The sequence below is a fragment of the Mytilus edulis genome, chromosome 1 (assembly GCF_963676685.1).
Source record: "Mytilus edulis chromosome 1, xbMytEdul2.2, whole genome shotgun sequence".
In the NCBI taxonomy this organism is placed as follows: domain Eukaryota; kingdom Metazoa; phylum Mollusca; class Bivalvia; order Mytilida; family Mytilidae; genus Mytilus; species Mytilus edulis.
In genome coordinates, this window is record NC_092344.1 from 62,231,748 (window position 1) to 62,257,487 (window position 25,740).

At 32.1% G+C, this 25,740-nt stretch overlaps 1 protein-coding gene across 2 annotated transcripts in view; it reads right to left on the reverse strand.

Moving 5' to 3' along the window:
• Positions 1 to 4,259: 4,259 nt before the first annotated feature.
• Positions 4,260 to 25,740, reverse strand: part of LOC139515063 (uncharacterized) — a 42,275-nt gene continuing 20,794 nt past the window's right edge. The window contains exons 5-10 of one of the 2 annotated variants that reach the window (XM_071304625.1): positions 19,472 to 19,597; positions 17,029 to 17,103; positions 14,347 to 14,449; positions 13,156 to 13,425; positions 11,180 to 11,234; positions 4,260 to 7,088 (exon numbers count right to left, since the gene is read on the reverse strand). In XM_071304625.1, coding sequence (XP_071160726.1) covers positions 11,199 to 11,234; positions 13,156 to 13,425; positions 14,347 to 14,449; positions 17,029 to 17,103; positions 19,472 to 19,597 — 610 coding nt within the window. In that variant the 3' untranslated portion in view covers positions 4,260 to 7,088; positions 11,180 to 11,198. The remainder of the gene's footprint in view (positions 7,089 to 11,179; positions 11,235 to 13,155; positions 13,426 to 14,346; positions 14,450 to 17,028; positions 17,104 to 19,471; positions 19,598 to 25,740) is intronic. The other variant, XM_071304633.1, reaches the window with a different exon arrangement.

Consider the following 25,740-nt stretch of genomic DNA (forward strand, 5'->3'; position numbering starts at 1 on the left):
GCACAGTAACAAATCACAAGATAGGTTTTTTTTCTCAAAGAAAAAGAGAGAGGGTCAATTCTTTTCACCTATTAAACTATAAAGCTACTTTTGATTGTACCTCATTAAAAAGGCTAAAATTAAGATTGTGAAACCATAAGGGAGAAGCAATTTCCTTTTTCGTGAAAAAAAACTTTCAAGAGTGTCTCAGCTTTGAAACAAGCCATCATACATACATGTAAACAAATAAACGCCTATGGAGAAACCATTGTGCATATTGCCCCAACTACATCATGAGGTTCCAGGGAACAGATTTACAGATGTTATTGTCAAAACCCCTATAAACAAAATATAAATTTACTCTCAATAACTATGAAAGATGTTAACTTCATTAAACTAGAAGCAACATAACTTTACCATTTTCTAAAATAAAGATATATACTTCAATTAGAAAAATACTTAAAAGGAATCGCATTAACCCAACATATGCAACAGATGTCTCTCGCTATGCATTCATCATACGTCGTGTATTTTAACAATTAAGTCAAAATGTCATAATCGGACAGCCACTCCAGAATCGAAAGATCCAATATTGCACAAATATTCGCTTCTGAGTAAAGCGCATACATATCGTATCGTTCAAGCATTTTGTTACGGGTATCATGCAGTTATAAAAGTATTAACCATTGATCAATGTTTGTGTCTGGAGCACACTAATATTGATGATTTCATAGATGACTGTGCAAAATGCGAACGGGTCAATAGGAAAATGATATATTATCGACTCTATTTACTTTTAATTCGAAGTCGTCAATGCACTGATGTGTTCTTAAACGTTAATTTTGAGCTCAGTATCATCTGAAACTTTAATACGTTAAGTATTGTTATGAGTTTTGGTTCATGTTCAGATATTTCTTGTAAATTCATTATTGTTCAGACATAATGCTTGCATCCAATAATTCTGTACTGTTGGGTTGCATTCTGATGTTTTCAGTTCAAAAAGGGTTTAATTATTATTTGTGTCAATGGATGGAGGAAAAGATAAACTGTGAGATTATCTGAATGTGCATTCCTATAGAAAATTCTGTATCCGGAATTCTTCTTTTTTCTGTAATGGTATCCAACGGAATATCTATATGTTCAATACCTTTACAATCTAGTATGATATTGTTAACGTCAATAAAAAAGAGACAAAAAGTACAAATATGGACGTTTAAACTCGAATGTCGAAAATTAACTGACAACGCCATGGCTAAAAGTGTCACCAACTCCAGAAATGTCATTCTGGAATTATCATGCAAGTCAGATAGAAACTTCTTATCATTCCATCAGTATCCCTGATTATTCAAGTGATTTCTTATCACTATTTTGTGAAAACTATAAGTAAGTCAAAACCAGTTATTGCATGTATACATCTTATAAGGCCAAACAATACAAATTTGGCCAAGTAAATTATTATAAGAGTTAAAAACAATTGTTTTCTGTCTTTCCACCCGTACAGATAAATTTTGACATAGAACTATGAAAATTCAGTTTTTTTAAATATAATATCCAGCGTGAAATGATAGCTTATTGTACACTGAAACCAAAAATATATGGTCTCTTAACATTTTGTTTTAAATAAGGGATATACATTGCAACTTCCGGTTTTAAATATGTCACTTTCGGTTTTATCTCATAGTTTACTTAATACTGATTCCAGAAATCTATTGTTCAATATACTTGTACTTTAAATAAGTACAAAAAACAGCTTCTTCTAGTTTACACAAGGTCACTTCCGGTTGACTTTTCCATGGTCTAGTGTCTTGCAACGTAATGCAAAAAATCCCATGGTTTTATCATATATTCATATGAGGTAAAAGCAAAGGTCAAAATCTAGAACGTCAATTCAACCCATGACCTTGAGTTTGAGATTTTCAAGATCATAAACCAAGGGCTTGAAATCAAATTACGACATGCTGCAACCTACAATTTAGTAAAAATATGTCGATATTTCATACGGTTTTTCAATAGAATTGTAATTAAGCCAAAATCAAAATTTAAAATGTGACCTTGATCTCTGACCTTGACCTAATTTTCTTATTTTTGGATCAAGAACCTCAAATCAGAAGATCCTAGGTCTTAATCACTTATGGTTAACAAGATAGAAATGCATATCACTCATATCAAAGGGAAAAAGGGGAAAAAACTATCATATGGAGTGTTCATATCGCTTTAGTCAAAAAACGACAAATCATGCCAAGGATATAACGAGCAATTATATAAAATAAATGTGTCGCTTTTTTTACGGTTACGGTGGATATGCTGTCACAAGGACAACATTGTTGGGGGAGATAACTCCTACAAAGAAATTTATTTGGTTATGCAGGCGAAAATTCAAAGGCACATACACTATGTGATAATATACCAAATATCTAATTGACATGTTGTGAAACAAATATTTATTGCAAAAACAAAATTAGGCAGAAGGAAAAAAATATTTAAAAACCACGTCTTTCCACCCATAAAGATCAATTTTATATAGAACGGACATGAAACGGACTAGTACCGGATAGAACGGAAATGGTATTCCCGTTTGTTTGGTTTGACACTAGTCATTTTTAGGGCCCTTTTTAGCTTGCTGTTCGGTTTGAGCCAAGGCTCCATGTTAAAGACCGTGCTTTGACCTATAATGATTCACATCTTAAATTGTGGCTGGGATGCAAAGTTGTCTCATTGGCAAATCTCATACCACATCTTATAGCTATGTACAGCATAAAACAGACTTGTACCTTCAAGAACGGACATGTAGCTGACTAGTACCGGATTGAATTAGTTTAAACATATTTTATTGTCCAAAAAAACATTGACAATAGGATTGGACACAAGTTTTGCAACTTAGAACGTCTTCTCCATTACATACAAATAATACATATCCTAACAAATATGAAATACATATTAATAACATCATAAACAATATTAATATGAAGACATGAAATTAACAACAATTTATACGACATGGTTCATCGATTCCTAAAAGTCGAGTTGACCGTAAATTTTTATGAAAGACCTACCTAATAGGTTGTTATAATCTTGGAATAAATATCCACTCAAAAGGTAAGTTTTTATTGTATTTTGAACAATTAAATTAAAGTGTTGTCAACTGATGGATAATAAAATCAAATTGATGATCCATGTCTTAGGAAAAAATGAACAATTGCATTCGAAGTCAACAAAAAGTAATAACATTGTTATTGGTATAAATTATATTTAACCATAATGTTTATAAACTATGAAAAGCGATTGGTCTCTTTAATATAATTCTGCACTTTTATAAAAATTAGCGTGTTTATGTTCATATTAAACAAAGCATTGCCGTACATTAAATTTTCAAAGTCAGTAGGTATATTTTCTTTTCTAAGTTCAAAAAATAATTTATTCCTTTGCACTGTATAATTTTTACACGAGAGGAAATAGTGTTGAGCATTTTCATATAAATAACCACATTGACACATTGCGTTAGTTTTAATATTTGCGTGATACAGATCCATGTTCAGGGCACTGCATTTGTTTCTTAATCTTGCGTGTAAAACATTTAACTATCTATCGCCAATATTGAAATATGTAGGGGGTGATTTGTTTTTAAAATATTTCTGTTTAATTTTTAATTTAAACATATTTAAAGAAAGTTAATTTCTTATACTTAAATCGGATTGAATTGACATGACCCACATGTAAAAGATTAGTACCGGATAGAACAAACATGTTACGGACAAGTACTGGATAGAACGAACATGTAACGGACTAGTACTGGATATAACAGATATGTAACGGACTAATACCAGATAGAACAGACATGTAACGGACTAGTACCGAATACAACGAATATGGAAACAGACAAGTACGACATAAAACGGAAGAAAAGAAGTTTGCACAGTCAGTCTTGGATCTCACTGGCAGAAGTAAGTTTTATTTACCTGATTGTGTAAACTTTCTATAACTTCAACCGGTAAAATTATTTTACCTATGCAAATATGCTGAATTTACCTAAATAGGTAAAAAAAGTACTCTGGATTATCTATCTCCCTTTGACAAATGATCCTTTTTTTTATTTGATCAACTTAATACAGATATGTTCCTAGTCCACTTGATTTTTTGATTACCTCCTTTATTTTTGTTTACTTTTTTTTAGTAAATACCATAATTCAGTTAAAGTCGATAGACAACTATTAATGACTTTCACAAATTCTATATTGGGTATTCGTAGGTACATTGTTACTGTTGAATCAAGGAAAAGTCAGTGAAAACAAATGTTTTATTAATCAACATAAAACTAAACAACTGACAGTCAAAGGCATATAAGTTTTTGAACAAAAATAATTCATGAAATATAAAAAAAATAATTCCATTATAATAAAATATAAATGCATCTTATTTAATAACACAAATAACAAAAGAAACTGTTTATCAGCTGGTTTATACACTTTCATGACTAGAGAAAGCTATCAGTAGCGAAATTAAAGTTTCAACTTTATATTGTTCTACATATAAAATAGATACAAGGACAGGTACATAGAAAACCATAATCTTCAGTCAATGTTATAACTTGAGACAAGTTATTAGAGAAAATAACAGGCATACTGTTATTGTGTGAATTATAATGGGGTTATCTCCTCATATCATCAGTTATTTTGAAAACAAAACACGTACAATGGTTGTATTTTTATGATAACTTCTCTTGAATTTTCTTTAAGCAATTGTTTAATATTTTGACAATTTTTAGATTACCTTAGCAATTTGTCAATGATACTTTTTGATTAAATAGTTATTATTCCTTCAATTTCAGGTAACTAAAAAGATGTTTACAAACAAGATAGCATCAAGCCAAAAAAACAAAACATGCATGTAATTACAGTTTGAAGTTGTCTTCCCCAATATAATCATTGAAAGTGTAATAACAAGTATGTTGTTCTTTCCTGCTTGACCCGATCTTGTTGGTTTACATCTGTAGTTACTTTTCCTCAATGCCCAGTAGATTTTACAACAGTTTTTTGCAGATTAATTACCATTTAATTGTAAGGTACCATAGATAAATTGCTAAAATAATCCCAAAAACATGAAAATGTTAAATCAATTCCAGTAAAAAAATCAGACTCAAGACGAAGTGAAGGTATATTACCCTATTAGTGTTTCACCTGACAAAAATGTCTCTGATAACTGACATTTGTTATAACAGCCATTGTTTCTATGTAACAGACAATTCATGAACTGCTTGTAGTGATGCTAAAGGGTTAATCTAAGTCAAATGAGAAAGGAGTTATCATATATGAATTCAAACAAAAAACACATAAAAACTTAGTATGGTAAAAACTCGGTGCATACTTGCTTAACACAAAGATAAAATTGGAAGTCCTAAGTACAGAAAAATAAAAACATTGTAGAAATAAAACACAACCTCTATCTACCATGATTACTATTTACATACATGTACAATGTGAATAATACAATTTCAAATTCCTGAGATTGCATAAAAAAATACAACGGGGTTTGTCTCCCATACATAAAAACTGATAAATGGAATTGTGACATTTTAAAATATTAGGATTAATTATCTAACAGTTAAAGAATTCTTCCAGCTTTATTCGATTTTCAAGTCATCTCATAATATATAATTCAATGACAAAATTATGGATTTAGTTAAAGTTCTATCTCTGTGATTAAAAAAAAAAAAGAAAAAAAATCAAACTGCTGCACAATGAGAGCATGATACGTCTATATATTGTAGAAATATGCAGACCTCTACACCACCACGACAATTAACTTTGAAATACAATGTACGAGATATTCTTAAGTAACCGCGCAAAAAAGACGAAAGTACAAAAATTTGTGAAAAAAAAAGGGATTTTCAACCGAAAATAAACAGACCTTGAGACCATCATAACAAAAATTATGTTAAGTTTGAAGTAATTCGCATAGGGTGAACTTAAAATATGATGCAACATGTCAAAAAAAGATTTTTTTTTTAAATAATGCGTTCCGTCTTAAAAGGCAGGTGTATAAAAACAACTGAATAAATAAAGGCAACAGTAGTATACCGCTGTTCAAAACTCATAAATCCATGGGCAAATAACAAAATAGGATACTTGAAATGAAGCAAGGCTTAACAATCAGATTAATTACTTCAAATCCCCCTTTATTCCACCAGAATTTCGTTAACATCCCTGAGATTTTAAAAGTGATAACAATAGCTCACATGGCCAATAGGGCTAGGAAAGCTCAATGGAGAAATAAAAACACCACATGGGACTTACAAAAGTATATAAAACAATAAAGTGCTTATAAAATTATTGCTTTAAAAACAATGAACATCAATAAATTCAATAAGAATGAACATGATAAATACAGCAACATATACCTTAAAAAAAGTAACAATATTTAAAAAAAGGGCCCTACATGTATATGATATATTTCAACATTTTTCATCAGCAATACATATTAAAATGTCATGTACATGCTCTAAATAATGGATCATAAAAAGTATTGGACGGTTCATTCAAGACATATTCATACAGTTACATGATTATTCTCGATAATATCCAAAAGCTGAAATAAAAAAATGCAAACATATTTTGTAACGTAACATCAAGCTTTTCAATTGACTGAACATGTAACTAGTATATTGTAAAACAAAGTATAAAATGTCTGTAATAATGAACTTAAAACAATATTCAAATTAATGCCTAGTCAAAAAACATATGTACAATTGTGTTACACAGAAGTGCAGCAAGCCCTATTCATATTGCTGATAAAACATCCACACAGATATCATTAAAAAAAACCAGGGGATATTGTATACATGATTTATAATATTAAGTCAGTTAATGAGTCTATAAACATAATAAAGATAAAAAGTAAATATCAAGTGTCTGGAAAAAAGGCTACGAAATTTCCTTAATCAGTACTGGCTGTTACAGTATCCCTAACATATACTTAATACCTGAAAACTGTTCTTCAGATACATTCAGGCATTTGATAGTTCTTCGATAAACATGCACTGTTGTTAGCTAATTTTCCGTGATGATCTACATTTGGTAATTTCACTAATACTTTAATTTTTTTTTTGGCAAAATCTGAAACTGTAAAATCTACTATAGGTTGAGGATATACGAGATTTATGTATACGAGTTGGTTGACTATTATGAAATATCTATTTCACAGATGATAACATATATGTTCCTCAAGCTTTAACTGTAAAATCCCGTAAAGTTTTTTCCAACGTGACTTATCGTATACGACTTATAACCAGTCATGTAACAACATGAACAACACGACGGGTATCACATGTGTAGGATGATCTGATTTGGCGTTGTTCAATTGTCTTAACACCGTGTCCTCTAAGAAACTTATAACTCTTAGGTGCCCATGCTCGCTCTACAAAATGTTGTAAAATGTGAGGAAAAAATTAACTTATTGATAGAAGAAAAGAATGAAACAAAACGCATTATATTCACGGAACAAGAGGACAGTTTAGTTATCATTACTTTTCAAAGCAATCGTTCATTGCGTGATTAGATGCATTCAGTCAGGCTCTTATCATACAACGTTACAAGTCAACATGTTCCCCGGAGAAAGATTGAATAATCGTATACAAAATACATCTAATATTAAAGATGTTGCAGAAAATTCATATCTGTATTTGTTATATAGAAGTGGAAAAATAAATGACAAACAAATGAGAGATATCGTATAAACAAGTGATGCGAAATATGAATGAAGGTAATTCTTTCTTTCGACACATCTGTGCAAGTGTTTGAAACTCAGCAACTCTCCACAAAAGACCAAATGACACAGACAATTTTACACAATATTGCATGGGATAATCGTGCCAGTTGATGATGTCATTCTGCCATTTCTTGATGAGGTTGTTACACCTCTTGATGAGTTCAAACCACGTACTTTTTGGAAAATCTAGTTCTATTTTTAAAGTCGATTTCCATTCGTTATTTTCCTCAGATAACTGTGATTATCTATATATAGCTACTGAGTAAACGTTCAAGTTCAATTTTTAAGTTCTGTTTGAATAGAGAGTAAGTCTTCGATTTCGAGTTAGAATTTTAGCCAAAATTATAATCGACTTTGATTTAGCATTGAGTCATTTATTTTTTTACCTATAACTCACATTTCTACAGTCAACGTTACACTTATTTAAAAAAAAGAGTTTTTAAACAGCCGGCAAGATTGGATTTGGGATATCAACCTTATGTCCGAAATAAACTGTTTGAGTGCGTTTTTGTCAGCTTTTGCCCTTTTCCTACCAAAGCCTTAAACAATAACTAAAAGTAAAATCACAAAAATACTGATCTCAGAGGAAAATCAATTCGGAAAGTCTCTAATCACATGGCAAAATCAAATGACAAAATACATTAAAAACGAACGGACAAGAACACTGTCATATTCCTGACTTCGTACAGGCATTTTAGAATGTAGAACCCTGGTTTATAGCGCTAAACCTCTCACTTTGTTGACAGTCTCATCAAATTCCGTTATATTTACAATGATGCGTGTACTAAACAGACATCATTATTAATTTACGTTTTTTTGATTGAGTTAAGCGTGCCAATTGATATTTTATCGTGTGTTTTTCTATGTTGTGATGTTATGCTATTGTTTCAGAAAAAGGGAGAAGGTTTGGTACCATTAAAACGTTTAATCCCGCTGCAAATGTTTGCACCTGTCCTAAGTCAGGAATCTGATGTACAGTAGTTGTCGTTTGTATATGTAATTTATACGTGTTTCTCGTTTCTTGTTTTTATATAGATTAGACCGTTGGTTTTTCCATTTGAAAGGTTTTACATTAGTAATTTTGGAACCCTTTATAGCTTGTTGTTCGGTGTGAGCCAAGGCTCCGTGTTGAAGGCCGTACATTGACCTATAATGGTTAAATTTTTTAATTTGTTATTTGGATGGAGAGTTGTCTCATTGACACTCACACCACATCTTCCTATATTTATCATAAATAAAATAGTCAAAATACGGGAACAGCAGTCATCTTCGTGAAACAATTTTAAAAGGAACAATTGAACAGAACACAAAAACATCTATCTACAAACACATTCATTGCTTCGCGTGTCTGATGTCAGAAAACGTTAATTTGAACTTGAACTCAATTACAATTATACTCATTTGAAGCACATTAAAAAAAACGAAACATGAAAAACGTAGAATAAAAGGGTGTAGTGGTTTTACCACATCAAGTAATTTGATAACAATACCATAGAATGACAGGACAACATCAAATACTGGAACGAACAGACCAAGTGTGATATCGGAAGATTTTGAAATATCAGTATGTAAACTTAATATCATAAAATCAAATTAAGAATTAGCTAATCGTCATTAAGCCCCAGTCCCTCTAGACCACGATCGCACCACGCTCATCGCGATCTGAATGTAATTTAGACCGCGGTGAGGTTGCGGCATGAACGTGTTAACTGCCGCTGCTTTCACGATTCTACTACGTCCTCATTACAACGATCCCTCTACGATTATACCACGTTCTCATCGCGCTTATTCTACGACCTCACTACGCTTATCAGATCTTTCTACGCTCATCACGTTCTCACTGCGATTATAGCACGTTCTTACCAAGATTATACTACGTTCATACCGCTATCTTACTACGTTCTCAGCAAAAACGTCAACATCGTGTTCCATATCAATACAGTTTCATTCCTTCCATTTCTGATTAATACGTAGATTTAGCGGAAACAATACTGTCATGCCACCAAAATCTACTAGAACACGTGGCGTGGTGGTAGGGGTTGATTTAAGGCAGAGGAAGCTCTGATAGTAACGAATCCAGATCAAGCAGAGATGACGGAATGACCAATTCAACCTAAATTACAATCTATCGCTGGTCCTTAACGCTCAAATAACGATATTTTAGTGAACGATAGCAGAGATGACACAGATGTGTCAATAGATATAGGAAGATGTGGTATGAGTTCCAATGAGACAAGTCTCCATCAAACTAATAATTTCTAAAATTAAACCATTATAGGCCAAGGTACGGCCTAAAACACGGAGCCATGGCTCATATCAAACAGCAAGCTATAAAGGGCTTCAAACATTACTAGTGTTAAACCATTCAAACGGGAAAACCAACGGTCTACAGGGCGGATCAAGCCATTTTAAAAAGGGGGTGCCAACCCAGAGTAAAAAGGGGGGTTCCAACTATGTGCTCCCATTCAAATGCGTTGATCTACCAAAAAAAAGGAGATGTTCCAACCCCTGGACCCCCCTCGGATGCGCCAATGGTCTAATGTATATAAAAACGAGAAGCATTTTTGAGCCGTAAGAGAAATTGGACAAGAAGTATAATTATATACAGACAAACTAAACCTGGAGATATTTAATATATTTTATGTGAAAATGACAATCAGATTGATAGACGTAGTATGAACGTAGTCAGGTCGTAAGAAGAGCGTGAGGACGGCAAGGACGTGCTAGAATCGTACTATGGTCTTGAACAGCTTAATGTTAACGTGGTATAGTCGAAGTGGAAGCGTAGCTGGGTCGCGGTGAGAACGTGTTGGTCGTAGTGAGGTCGTAATAACGTCGCTGTGAGATCGTAGCACAGTCTCTCCGAATAGACTCACGCTTTCGCTACGCTCTCGCTACGATGGTACATCTATTGTTTTGAACATATTCAAAGTTGACCACGCTCAACACGATCTTGAAGACCTCACCACGACCGTGATACGACCTTACTGCGGTCTACACGATCGTACTACGATCATCAAAATTTCCATTTTTTTTCACAGATCATAGTGCGATTGTGGCCTAGTGGGACTGTGGTATTACTGAATAACAAAACTACATCATATAATTAAACATCTGCATAACGTTAACCCACTGCCACATCGAAATCTGTTTCAAAAAATGATTTTATGTCACAATCGAATTAAATTATGGTGAAACCACAGCGAGTAATGAAAAAAAACATGTTATGTAAGGACAAAACCAAACTGAATCAATTCAAACATCATTAAGTAATGTCAAAACCATATTATATACAGACATAGTATCAATAATTAATAATTAAACCATCCCATACCTTAATTTAGTTTATTTCGAATTAACCAGCAAAAAACACACATGTGTATACTCACAGACAATAAAACATGATAATAAATAACGTATCCCTATATATTTTACTCACCGCGTGCTGATGTTTGCTATTATCTTTTAGATAAATCTCTACACTTATGGTAAACCTAAACAAGTAAACAATCAATGTTGTTCTAGTTAACAATACATTACATGTATTTGCAAATCGTTGAAAATATTATTTATAGAATAAAAAGGAGAACACATGCGTCAGATAAAACAAAAATACAGTTCTCTCTTGTTTTAGCAGATAACATTGTAGAAAAATCAACCAAAGTCCTCGTCGATTGAAAATACATGACTTTTTAAAATGAATTTCTACCAATTCAAATATTTATGAAAATAGGCACTGAATGTAAATTTTCATTTTCGATCACTATTTTCCCAATTATATTCCTTTACTTGTAATCGCTGTTTAGTCGAAGTGTTCTCACAAGTTTGACAAATTAAAAAGAAAACTCCCGATGAACGTATATCAAGTAAACACAAACGCAATAAACTTTTATACAATTGGTATAACATATTCAATGAAAGTTTCGGTGAGCGATAGCTGTAGTCATGAATTTTTGAGATATATATAATTTGAGATTTTTTTTCCGTTTCAAAACATGTGGACAAACTTTATATTTGATAAGGAAAAAGCCCCAACAACATTTGGTCATATGATTGTAAATAAGAGAAACAATCAATTAAAATTATCAGAATTAATCATCTGGCCATTAACTGTATTAAAAAACACTAACATGAATAAACACAAAAGAAAATATGATTTTTTTTATTGAGGTTAATGACAATATAAACGTCATTCTTTAAGGATGAACTTATGTGAATTTGTGTCAAATGTTCGGACTCCTTGGTGTTTTTCATTCCAAGGTAAAATATTTTGCCCCATAACACTTATTTATTTTGTCATATAAATCTTAATAGCTCATGAAAGGTCATTTAACAAATTTTAGAAGATTCTTAATTTGCTTTCTTTTGTTTTGATACCCAAATAATACCAAGGCATATATAAGGTAAGAGTCCGAGTCAGCCTTATCCCGCCTAATTTTACATCTCAAATATCTCGAAAAGTAGGTCCATGACCTATTAATATTTTTAGCTTATTTTTATCATTAACGAATGCTCTACCAGCTAACAGTATGAATTTCAAATTCTTAATTTATTAATTTTCACCTAACCTCACCTAAACACATCCTTAAGCATTTTTAGCAATATTTTGTACATGTAATAAAATGTACAAGGTACCTTTGTACATGTAATAACTTTTATATTGATTGCAACTAATTTTTTTTTATTTCCTTAATATAGTAACACAGCTATATTTTGTATAATGTCAATTTCATCATGAAACACTTTCTCCACAATCAGGGGTCCATATAAGAATGAAAATAAGTTTGATATTTGTGTTACGATTTAAAAAGCTTTCAAGGTATTAATTTAAGATGCATTATAAAACCAAAATTAGGTCAATGTCATAAACATATAGACTTTTTTGTACTCGGCGCAAAACTGGGGAAATGCTCAGTAGAACATCGCCCTTATCAGCCTCATGTAAAAGAGTTTATATTTTTATGACATTGACCTGATATTGTTTTTGTAATGCATCTTAAATATATATATTGTTTAAATTATTGACACTGACGAAGGCTTTTTCTTAAGCCGAAATATTTGTCAACACGATTTAAAAACAACCTCTTCCTATAATACCATCTCATATTAGTACCGTTGTGCAAATTTTTAGACATATATTGTTTTCTTTATCTGAATACTATCGTCTATTCTAGACGATCCGGTATATAGTAAATTTGCTAATTAGTCCATTTATAGACTTGTATACATTTTTATTATTTTCGGTAGAGCATATATTTCTTGATTCGCAATTCTGGCTGAATGGGATACCGCAAAAACAGTGTTTAGGATGGAAGCCTTTATGTTTCTAGAATTGATATTTGTCCGGGTTTTTTTTTTGTATACATACAAATAAACTAAATAAGAACTGTGACAGCATTTGCAGTCTCAACATACCATATCTAGATAAACACAACTTGATCTGTTCTTGTTATTAGCAATAATACACGACCATTCAGGTCTCGACCAGTATATTCTAAAACCTGCTTCAAATATCATTCTCAACTGTTGAAGTGCTGTTAAATAGTCAATTCCGGACACTGGATCTCCGTAACTGATCCGAATAGAGAACTGGTGTATTATATTTAGTACTCCACTCATCATAATGTGATCAACTACACTTTCAGTTAGTGATTCAACATCAATAATGAGTATGTTCTGGTCATTCTACCGATATCAAAATAAAAAAATATGTTAAATGAAGATAAGACGATAAATATGTCATTCACTTTTATAATATAAATGCACATTGTACACACTGAATAAAAAGAAAGAATAAAGTTGAGTGCATCGCTGTCAGTACAGATCAACAAATTTACTGTTTAATTTTACTCATGCTATGCATAAGTAAGATGACTTTAGAAAACCAAAGAAATTAATATTAATTGTCAACTGCTTGTCTCTTTACAATTGCTTGTCTGGATTGACGTGTTACAACGTGGATTGACGTGTTACAACGTGGACTAACGTTTAACATATGCAGACTGTCTACACTATTTTATTTTATCTTACATATATATTTGTCTAATTAGCAAGCATACGATCTCCTATCTATAGAACTGTACATTTAGAAGACATCACGCACAAGCGTAAGTAGAAGTATGACATTTATAAAACGAAAACAAAACAGCATTTGAGTTAGACAAAATGTCTTATACGCGTAAGACAAAGAACAGTAAAAAAAGTAAACACAAGTTGAAGTTTCATCAAAATAGTTTTTTTTTTTCATTTACATTACACCAATAAACATGATAAACTATTCTGTGAGGACCAATCCAAACTCAAAAACTGTTCTGAAGAAGTGCGTTTCTTTTATTAAGCCATTAAGTATAAACCTCAAGAAGAATGATACCAAGAGTGAATGCCACTCAACAAGATGATTCGTCGATCTAATCATCGAAGAAATAAATAATGATATGACCTTGATTTATTATATTGTTTCGATTGTTAACAAAAACTCGCTATTTTGTTGAAGATATATCTGAAGATCAAGTATGTATACTTTGAGTTTTGTTTTGAATTCAGTTCTTAAAATATCTAAATGGTGTTGATTTAATCTTATGTTCGTATTACACATAATTACTATACCAATCCTTGTTTCACTGCATCGCTCCATGTACCAAGTTTAATAGACTGACCTCCAAGGTTATCTTTATTCTTTTGATATACATATATATCTGTTCCCTTTATTCTTAAATGACAAATAATACTTCGTGGTTTATCATTTTGTGGTTTTATATGATGTACAACAAGAATTATATGATGCATTATCGGTCCTGTATTTTGATTTGCTAAATATTTGAGATTTTACTTTTTTTTTTTAAAGTTCATAATTTCTAATAAAACAAAGTCAGGAAAAAGACTTAGAAGGTATACGACCGATTGCTGTCCCCCATTTACAAAAAAAAACCAAAACCAAACAACACCAATACTAAATAAAATAGAGAATGGAAATGGGGAATGTTTCAAAGAGACAACAAACCGACCATTGACCAGACAACGGCAGAAAGTCAGCAATAGGTCTTTAATACAGCAAGACTTCCCTGACACGGAGGCGTCCTTCAGCTGGCCCCTAAACAAATATATATACTGGTTCAGTGATAATGAGCGCCATACTAAACTCCAAATTATACACAACTAAGAAGGTGCACGACCGATTGCCTCCCCCATTCACAAAAACAATCAACCAAAACTAAAACCTAGTACAAATCGGGTTATATAACGAAGGATGTATTTGTAAATATTTAGGTATCTTAAACATACATTCCAAACGTTGTTTTATTTTGTTTACTGATTTTTATATACCTGTTTTCTTTCATATTTCAATTTTGACTTTTGAATGTTTGAGTGTTATATTAGAAGACTAAAAATAGATAAAACAGAACCCTCAGTATCAATTGTAAGCCGTGCATTATCAAAATGGAATCTGTTAATGCTATATTTTATAATCTAAACAGATCAACAGTGGACATGTTGTAAACCCAGATTGATAATACGGTTCTATGCCTATCTGTGTCATTTTACGTGAAATATACGTTTTTTCATGACAAAAGTCAGTTTGACAGTATATGACTGATCTTATTACAACTTGAATTTTGTAATTATAAAAGTCGTTTTGAACTTTTTACTTGTTTATCTTTAACATACATTCCAAACGTTGTTTTATTTTGTTTACTGATTTTTATATACCTGTTTTCTTTCATTTTTCAATTTTGACTTTTGAATGTTTGAGTGTTATATTAGAAGACTAAAAATAGATAAAACAGAACCCTCAGTATCAATTGTAAGCCTTGCATTATCAAAATGGAATCTGTTAATGCTACGGATTTTGAATTTTATAATCTAAACAGATCAACAATGGACATGTTGTAAACCCAGATTGATAATACGGTTCTATGCCTATCTGTGTCATTTTACGTGAAATATACGTTTTTTCATGACAAAAGTCAGTTTGACAGTATATGACTGATCTTATTACAACTTGAATTTTGTAATTATAAAAGTCGTTTTGAACTTTTTACTTGTTTATCTTTAACATACATTCCAAACGTTGTTTTATTTTGTTTACTGATTTTTATATACCTGTTTTCTTTCATTTTTCAATTTTGACTTTTGAATGTTTGAGTGTTATATTAGAAGACTAAAAATAGATAAAACAGAACCCTCAGTATCAATTGTAAGCCTTGCATTATCAAAATGGAATCTGTTAATGCTACGGATTTTGAATTTTATAATCTAAACAGATCAACAATGGACATGTTGTAAACCCAGATTGATAATACGGTTCTATGCAGAACCCATCTGTGTCATTTTACGTGAAAGATACGTTTTTTCATGACAAAAGTCAGTTTGACAGTATATGACAGATCTTATTACAACTTGAATTTTGTAATTATAAAAGTCGTTTTGAACTTTTTACTTGTTTGGCTTAATAAATATTTTGATATGAGCGTCACTGATGAGTCTTATGTAGACGAAACGCGCGTCTGGCGTACTAAATTATAATCCTGGTACCTTTGATAACTATTTACACCACTGGGTCGATGCCACTGCTGGTGGACGTTTCGTCCCCGAGGGTATCACCAGCCCAGTAGTCAACACCGAAGTGTTGACATGAATATCAATAATGTGGTCATTTTTACAAATTTCCTGTTAACATTGTGTTAACAAAACTTTGAATTTTTCGAAAACTAAGGATTTTCTTATCCCAGGCATAGATTATCTTAGCCGTATTGGGCACAACTTTTTGGAATTTTGGATCCTCAATGCTCTTCAACTTTTTACTTGTTTGGTTTAATAAATATTTTGATATGAGCGTCACTGATGAGTCTTATGTAGACGAAACGCGCGTCTGGCGTACTAAATTATAATACTGGTACCTTTGATAACTATTTGAGAAATTCAGTTAGAAAACATATCATGTATTTGTTTTTATTAAACAATCATCTACTATTGAAATAAAAAAAGGTTCTTATTTGATTGCCTCGTAGAAACCTGCTACAACTGATATATATTAACTATTAAAAACGTTTCATATTTAAACATTTAACGGTGATGTTTATGAATTGTTATTTTTTTCTGTTATTAAGTAGACAATAGTTTTACTTGATATGTGATGATGTATTCTAATAGTCTTTCATCTTAAATTCAATTAAAGTTCTATTATTAGTTTTTCAAAATAATAATTTGTAAATATCAGTATTTTTGTTATATTTAAGAATGACAACATTTTGAGAGATGAACGAATACCAAAATAGTATATCAAATTACCTTGGTTTGTGTCTGATAACATTAATCTTATAATGCAGATCTATACTTTGCGAATTCTCATAATCATTCCCTATGCTAATAAAAAAAAAGACAATGCATTACATATTTTTAGTACTATATTGAAATAAAGTGTTAAAGTCACAGTTCCCACGTTCCATCGAAAACCCAAATTGTACACATACAGCAAAAAAAAAAAAGATTGGAAAATCTTACAACATTTCTCATATATAACTAAACAATTTGTGTTTTCATGATTTAACATTATACACGTCTTTCAACATAGTTATTTGTTTTAAGATACACAACCAGATGCTCCGCAGGGCGCATCTTTGTACGACCGCAGAGTTCGAACCCTGAACATTGGGACAAGTATGGACATAACATTCAAGCTTGATACAGCTCTGAATTTGGATTGTGATTAAATAGTTGACACAACACAGGTTTCTGACACATAATGAATGTGGTCTTAGAACTTAAAAACTTTAAATTTTATATTGGACATTAACTATAATGGTCCAATATCCAAAATCTAAATACATGGTTAGATTCAGCATATCAAAGAATTACATTTTTTTTATATCAAATAAAGTTCAATTTTGGACCCTTTAGACCTCAATGTGGACCAATCTGATAATCGGGCCCAAACGTCAAAAATCTAAATACATGGTTAGATTAAGCATTTATCAAAGAAACCCATATATACAATTTTTGTTGAAATCAAACAAAGTTTAATTTTGGACCGCAATTTAGACCAACTTGCAAACTGGGCCTATAATCAAAAATCTAAACACAGGTTTAGATTCAGCATATCAAAAAACCCCAAGGATTCAATTTTTGTTAATTCAAACAAAGTTTAATTTTGGACCACGATTTGGACCAACTTGAAAACTGGGCCAACAATAAAAAATCTAAGTACATGTTTGGGATTCAGCATATAAAAAAACCCCAAGAATTCAATTTTTGTTGAAATCAAACAAAGTTTAATTTTTGACCCCAATTTGGACCAACTTGAAAACTGGGCCAATAATCAAAAATCTAAGTACATGTTTAGATTCAGTATATCAAAGAACCCCACGAATTCAATTTTTGTTAAAATCCAACTTAGTTTAATTTTGGACCCTTTGAATCAATCCCAACCTTCCTTTAATGGTCATAAACCTTATGTTGTCATAGATTTCTATCCACTTATACTAAAGTTGTAGTGCGAAAACCAAGTCTTCGGAAACCGACGACGACCACGGACGACGACGCCAACCTGATGCCAATATAAAAACCAGTCACAGTTTGTCAACAGATTTAGTGTTTACTCCAAAAGTGAAATCTACGCATACGGCGACAAAATGATCGTTTAAAGGTTAGCTTTTTGAGTATGTAACAAACATCCATTTCTTAAAACAATGCATTTTTATCAAATTGTTTTATATATTTGAAGACATAAAATAAAACATGTTTATCATTTGTGAATGTGAGCATGTATGCAATTTGGGTACTCCTCATTACGAAATCATATGCATGGATCGTTTGGAGGCTGAATCAAACCATGTTTTTTTATGTTTCATGTATGTCATTGTGTGATGAAAAATAAGCGTGTAAATGTTTCATTTAGGTCGACCTATATATAGTTACCAAAAGTACCAGGATTATAATTTTATACGCCAGACGCGCATTTCGTCTACATCAGTGACGCTCAGATCAAAATATATATACTGTATATTATATGTTTGAACTGCTCAAAAATAAAACGAACAAATGTTTACTTTATCTTCTCCGTAGTAAAAAATTAGTGTTGTCACAGTTTTCTTAACTATGTTTATTTTTCTAATTGTCTTTTTTGTAATTTTGTGATCCTCCTATTTCAAAATAATTATTTGAATGTACTATGTATTCGCGTATATTTTAATAGTGTTCGTGACAAATTTGCAATTTCAGAATAGGCAAAATTGACTTTGTTGTTTCACAGAAATGGTTTTGGCCAAAAAATAGATAATAAAAAAATCCAATATATCGCAATATGTTAGTATTGCCGCTTTTGTCGTTACAATACGAACAAATACAAATACGAATTTGATTAATAAAGTGACAATATACCTGTCAATACAGTGCTAATAATATAATAATATCAAACAGACCAATATAAATCTAATTGCACGGGTTTGCTAGCTATTCATATATATATGTATGTTGATATAGAGTTATATGACAGTTGACAGTTTTCTGAGGTCACTTCAATAGTTCATTTGATGGCGACTAGACTAAAGTACACACGAAATGTTGAAACATATTGTCGACCACATGCATTGTCAAATTTTTATTTTGGATTTCCTAAAATTTGGATATATGTTTTAGTATATTTAAAAATCAAAATCAATAAGTGAATTTGAAGTCAACAGGAATTTGACAATTTATGCTCCTTTAATATCGCAAGGCAGTAATGCATCTATACCTCAGTACATATATAGCTGTCTTGTTGTTTGGTTTATAACATCCATCCGTACAGATATTCCATCCGTCCTTTCCAGATCCATGGCGACTTCGTTTGTCACAAACATATTGTATTGTTGTAGTTATTCTTCAACGAAATAAAATTAAAGAGTATACTTGGTGTTAATTTTATTGCATTATTCATAAAGATACATTGGATATGGCACAATTACATATATTTTTTTTCTAATAGTAAGTGTGTATTTAGTATAAATAGATTGTCGAATACTTTTTCGGGCTGTATTTATCATGCTATATTCATATAGTACTTTTGCTGTGAATGCAACACATACATTATAACAGCACTCATCTCTTTTAAAACACTTCCTACACATGTTAAAGCGCATTTAACATTAATCTGCGAATCGATAATGACAAGTCTTTACTACAATCTAACCAAAGAGACATTTTCAGGGATAACATTAAATACGATAGAAGTTTTTATCAGTGTGATCTTTCCTTGTTGTCCTCATAATACTCAATAGACGCTCCGGAAAGGAAAGATAAATGATTTCAACTTAATATGCAGAAATCATTGATTCAATATCGTATTGTACGCAACAACCCTATTTCAATGAAATGTGTCTAGCATATGCACTGAAAAGAACATTATAATGTTCCTTGAAGTTTTCTTTAGTATTTTCAACAATTACATCATACTTCCTAACTATTGATTGAATAACCAACAAAATGCCCTTTTTGTCATTTATTTTACTGAAAGTGATTATGTGACATTAATAATTGCAACGCTCAATGTTCGCTTATAGATATGAAAGATTGAACAAAAAATTCATTTATATACTGAAACCTTTTTACATTTTAACAAACAATCTGTGTTTTTACTTTTGCAAATGTTTACTATTTTTATCAAGTATTATTATCAGGCAATTATGATTTGAGACGGTCCCTGTGTTCGATGTGTTTTATTTTTATCTATGTCATAATTTATTTGGCCTTTTATTTTTTTTAGTCAAGCGTCAGTGATGAGTAACACCGCACCATATAATGGTTTGAAGCTATTCTTGTCATTGTTAAAACTCATTACAAAAAAGTTATATCCCTAAACAGTTCATAAATTAGGCCGTTAGTTTTCTCGTTTGAATTGTTTTACATTGTCTTTTCGTTTTTTTTTTATAGCTGACTATGCGGTATGGGATTTGCTCATTGTTGAAGGCCATATGGTGATCTAAAGTTGTTAATTTTTTTGTCATTTTGGTCTCTTGTGGAGAGTTGTCTCATTGGCAATCATTCCCCATCGTCTTTTTTTTTTTATATTTGGTGTTAATGACGTATGCTTTGTTTATTACGTAGTCGTTATTTCGACGCATCTGATCAAGCCGAAGAGTTCACTTTGTTTATAGCCTAGCCGAAGGTAATAAATTAATATGGACACGGGAAATAAACACATTTATGTTATTACAGCTGAATGACACTGTGACGTTTTCCAAAAGTATCGAAGATTAACAAAACATGCTAGATATATTCTGTGATAATGGTGAAAAATGATAATTAGAAATAAATATTAATACGACAAAAGTTCTTATATTCTACAAAGGGATACAGACCAACAATGTTATATTTTCTTTTAAACAGAATAGAGAATTAAAAAGTATAATTCTGTATAAATGCTTCGGTATATATTATTTGCTAGAAGTGGTTCAATTCTAAAGACCCGAACATATACTTGTGAAAAAGGTACACAAGCAATGCATAGCATTTTAAAAAAGTGTAGGCAAAACAGTTTGACTATACATGTATATAGGGCCTACTTCGATTCGTCCAACTCGGGTTAACTCTAGTTGAAAGGTCAGTGCTAATGCGCATGTGCGCAACCGTTCTGAATCGAAGTAAAAACTCTTCCATCGAGTTGACTATTATAATGGAGGTGAACAAATTGTTTTTTGCTGAGCATTTAAATAAAAAAAGTATTACATAGTGTTTCACAAAGAAAAGTTCTGATCCTGTTTGCTTTTGAAAAATATTTTGTTAGTGATTTAAAAAAAAATGAACAAAAAATCGTTCAAAGAAAAAAAAAATAATTTCTATTTTATTTCTAACCACCACCGACAGCTGATAACAATCTCATCATAGATACCAGGAATAAAATTTAATATTTACGCTAGACGCCCGTTTCATCTACAAAAGACTCATCAGTGACGCTCGAATCAAAAATGTTATGAAAGGTCAAATAAAGTACGAAGTTGAAGAGATTTGAGGACCAAATATACACATGAACAACATTGGCTGATTCCGAAATACATGCAATAATAAATTCCCCCTGTCAGCTTTATTCTTCGGCTGTGTTTTGTCAAATACCAGTTTATTTGTATCAATTTTATTTGTTGCAACTACTAGACGCAATCTTGAAACTCGACTTAACTTGCCCCGACCCAGGGTTGATATCGAGTTAACTCGGGTAGGTTCAGAAGGTCAAACTCGGGGGGTTCGGTTGTCAGTCGAGTATACTCGATAGACTCTACTAACCCGAGTTGGACGAATCGAAGTAGGCCTAGAATCTCAGTTAGACATGTTTTATAGGATAGTTTTATCTATTCTTCTCTATGGTTCGGAAATTTGGGGAGAGGACAATTTATATTTGATAGAACGTGTACATTCGAGATTTTGTAAGCTTGTTCTACATTTAAAACAGACTACACCCAGCTGTATTGTTCATGCAGAATTTGGTAGATATCCTGTAATTGTTAATGCCAATGTCTGTATGGTTTGATTCTTATGTAGATTACTGTGTTGTAAAGAAAGTAAAATGTCATGTCTTTTATATAAACTATTGTTTATCAATTTTCACAACTATGGTCTTAACTGTTAATGGATATAATTTGCAAAAAATGTTTTTGATACCTGTGGAATGTCAAATATTTGGTTGAACTAATTTTTAGATAAATGGGTAATTAAAAAGTAAAATCACAAAAAAACTGAACTCAGATGAAAATCCGATCGGTAAGTCCATAATCACATGGCAAAATCAAATGACAAAACACATAAAAAACGAATGGACAAGAACTGTCATATTCCTGACTTGGTACAGGCATTTTCAAATGTAGAAAATGGTGGATTAAATCTGGTTTTATAGCGCTAGACCTCTCCCTTTGGTGACAGTCTCATCAAATTCCGTTATATTTACAATGATGCGTGAACTAAACAGACATAATAAATAAAATAGTCAAAATACGGGTACAGCAGTCATCACCGTGTAACAATTTTAAAAGGAACAATTTAACAGAACTCAAAAACATCTATCTACATACACATTTATTGATTCCCGTGTCTGACGTTAGAAAATTTTATAAGTCACATATATTTGTCGTTTAATGTATATACAAACAATTTTAAAAATTCACAAGGGCAATGTTAGCATACAGGGTTAAAAAATCAAAAGTATGTAATAATTAATTTCAGAAATAGACAGAGATTTAAAATAGTCCAAAAGTTATATAGAATTTATAAGAATCCACAAATAGTTGATTCCACTACGCGAATGAATAATTTTCACGTTTGTGGTTCAACGTATTTTCTAATTCACAATAAAAATATATCATAATGACATATAATAAAACAATATCATACTGACGGGATTTATTTAAGTACAAAGTCACGTTATAAGAACCAAAGAAACACAAAAAATCGCATATACAAAACACACCAGCAAAAAATGAAAAATAACAAACACATTGATGGGATTTTTAAGTACCGAACCACGTTAAATGGTTATCATATAAAACAATCCAACAGTAAAAGTAATATTAATAATAGAACACAGACAAATGAAAGAACGATATAACACGTTGTTAGATGATAAACAACATCAGTACGCAGAATATATACATCAAGACCATCATGTATTATTTGTGAAGTTGATACAGAATATTTATCAACAAGGTCTTGGTACCTTCCGATGAACTTTTTTAGAAGAAGGACGAGACTTTCTTTGACATACCCCTGGTTCATTAACTTTCTACTCAGACACTGATGACGTTTTACAAAGTATGAGTAGGAGCTGCAAGCTCTTGAATATCGAATAAGTTGGGAAATAAATATCCCATATGCCGGTGCAGTTGGTACATGTATATTGCTACTAAGAAATTTTGACATTTTTGGTTATTATCTCGAAATTATTATACCTAGAGATAAACTGTGAGCAGCAATAATGTTCAGCAAAGTAGGATCTACAAATAAGTCAACATGACAAAAATGGTCAGTTGACCCCTTTAGGTGTTATTTCCCTTTATAGTCAATTTTACCATTTTTTCTTAAATTTTTGTAATCTTTTACAAAAATCTTCTCCTCTGAAACTACTGGGCCAAATTTAAACAAACTTGGCCACAATCATCATTTGGGTACCTAGTAAAAACTAGTACACATTGGTTGGGTCTAGCAAAATGATATGCATATGTGACGCCTATGAGATTGACCTTGTATGTCATTCAATCTTTTTTGAAATGACAAACAGGAATGAATATGGTTTAGGATTTGGTATTTCAATCTTTTACAAGTTCTCAAAACACACACAAGAGAGGGTAGGGTGACCCTAGGGACAGCCCCTATATTTCATTTGATTTTTTATCTTGTCCCATACATGAATATATATGGTTTGGGGTAGGGATCTCAACCGTTATCAAGTTTTCAAACAGGAGGGGTGGGGTGACCCAATGACTTCCCCTATATTTCCTTTGATTTGTTATATTGTCCCATACATGAATAAATATGGTTTAGGGGTGGGGATCTCGACTGTTTCCAAGTTCGTTAGGGGTGATGTGACCCTAGGGACTTCCCCATTATATTATTTGATTAGTTATTTAGTCTCATACATGAATATATATGGTTTGATTTAAAGGTGGGGATCTCGACTGTTTCCATTTTCTCAATCAGGAGGGGTGGGATGACTGCAGGGACTCCTCCTATATTTCATTTAATTTAGAGGTGGTGTCCCAACTGTTTCCAATTTCTCAAACAGGTGGGGTGGGGTGACCGTAGGGACTTCCTCTATATTTCATTTGATTTGTTATATAGTCCCATACATGAGTATATATGTTTAAAGGGTGAGGATCTCGAATTTTTTCAAGTTCTCAAACAGGAGGGTGTACAGTGACCATAGGGACCCCCTTATAATTCATTTGATTTGTAATATTGTCCCATACATGAATATATATGGTTTAAGATTGGAGATCTCGACCGTTTTCAAATCCTCATACAGGAATGGGTAGAGTGGCCCACGAACTCCACCTATATTTCATATGATTTGTTATATTGTCCCATATATGAATATATATGGTTTAGTGGTAGGGATTTTGACCGTTACCAAGTTCTCAAACAGGAGGGGTGAGGTGACCCCAAGGGATTCCCCTTTTATTTCATTTGATTTGTTATATTGTCCCATACATGAATATGTATGGTTTAGGGGTGGTGATCTCGACCGTTTCCAAGTTCTCAAACAGGAGGGGTGGGGTAACCCTCTGGGACTCCCCCTATATTTCTTTTAATGTTATATTGTCCCATACATGAATAAATATGGTTCAGGGTTGAGGATTTCGAATGTTTCCAAGTTTTCAAACAGGAGGGTGTACATTTACCCTAGGGACCCCCTTATAATTCATTTGATTTGTAGTATAGTGCCATACATGAATATATATGGTTTAAGATTGGGGATCTCAACCGTTTTCAAATTCTCAAACAGGAAGGGGAAGAGTGGCCCCACGAACTCCACCTATATTTCATATAATTTGTTATATTGTCCCATACATGAAGATATATGGTTTGGGGTGGGGATCTCGACCGTTTCCAAGTTCTCAAACAGGAGGGGTGGGGTAACCCCCAGGGACTCCCCCTATATTTCATTTGATTAGTTATATTGTCCCATACATGAATAACTATGGTTTAGGGGTGGGGATCTCGACTGTTTCCAAGTTCTAAAACATGTGGGGTGGGTGACCCTGGGTACTTTCCCTATATTTCATTTATATTGTCCCATACATGAATAACTATGGTTTAGGGGTGGGGATCTCGACTGTTTCCAAGTTCTAAAACATGTGGGGTGGGTGACCCTAGGTACTTTCCCTATATTTCATTTGATTAGTTATTTAGACTAGTCTCATACATGAATGTATATGGTCGAGAGGTGGGATCTTATCCTTTTCAAAATTATCAAACAGGAAGGGGTATCATATAATATAGTTGCACTATTTGTGAAAATAAAGTAAGAAACTTCTAGCTATT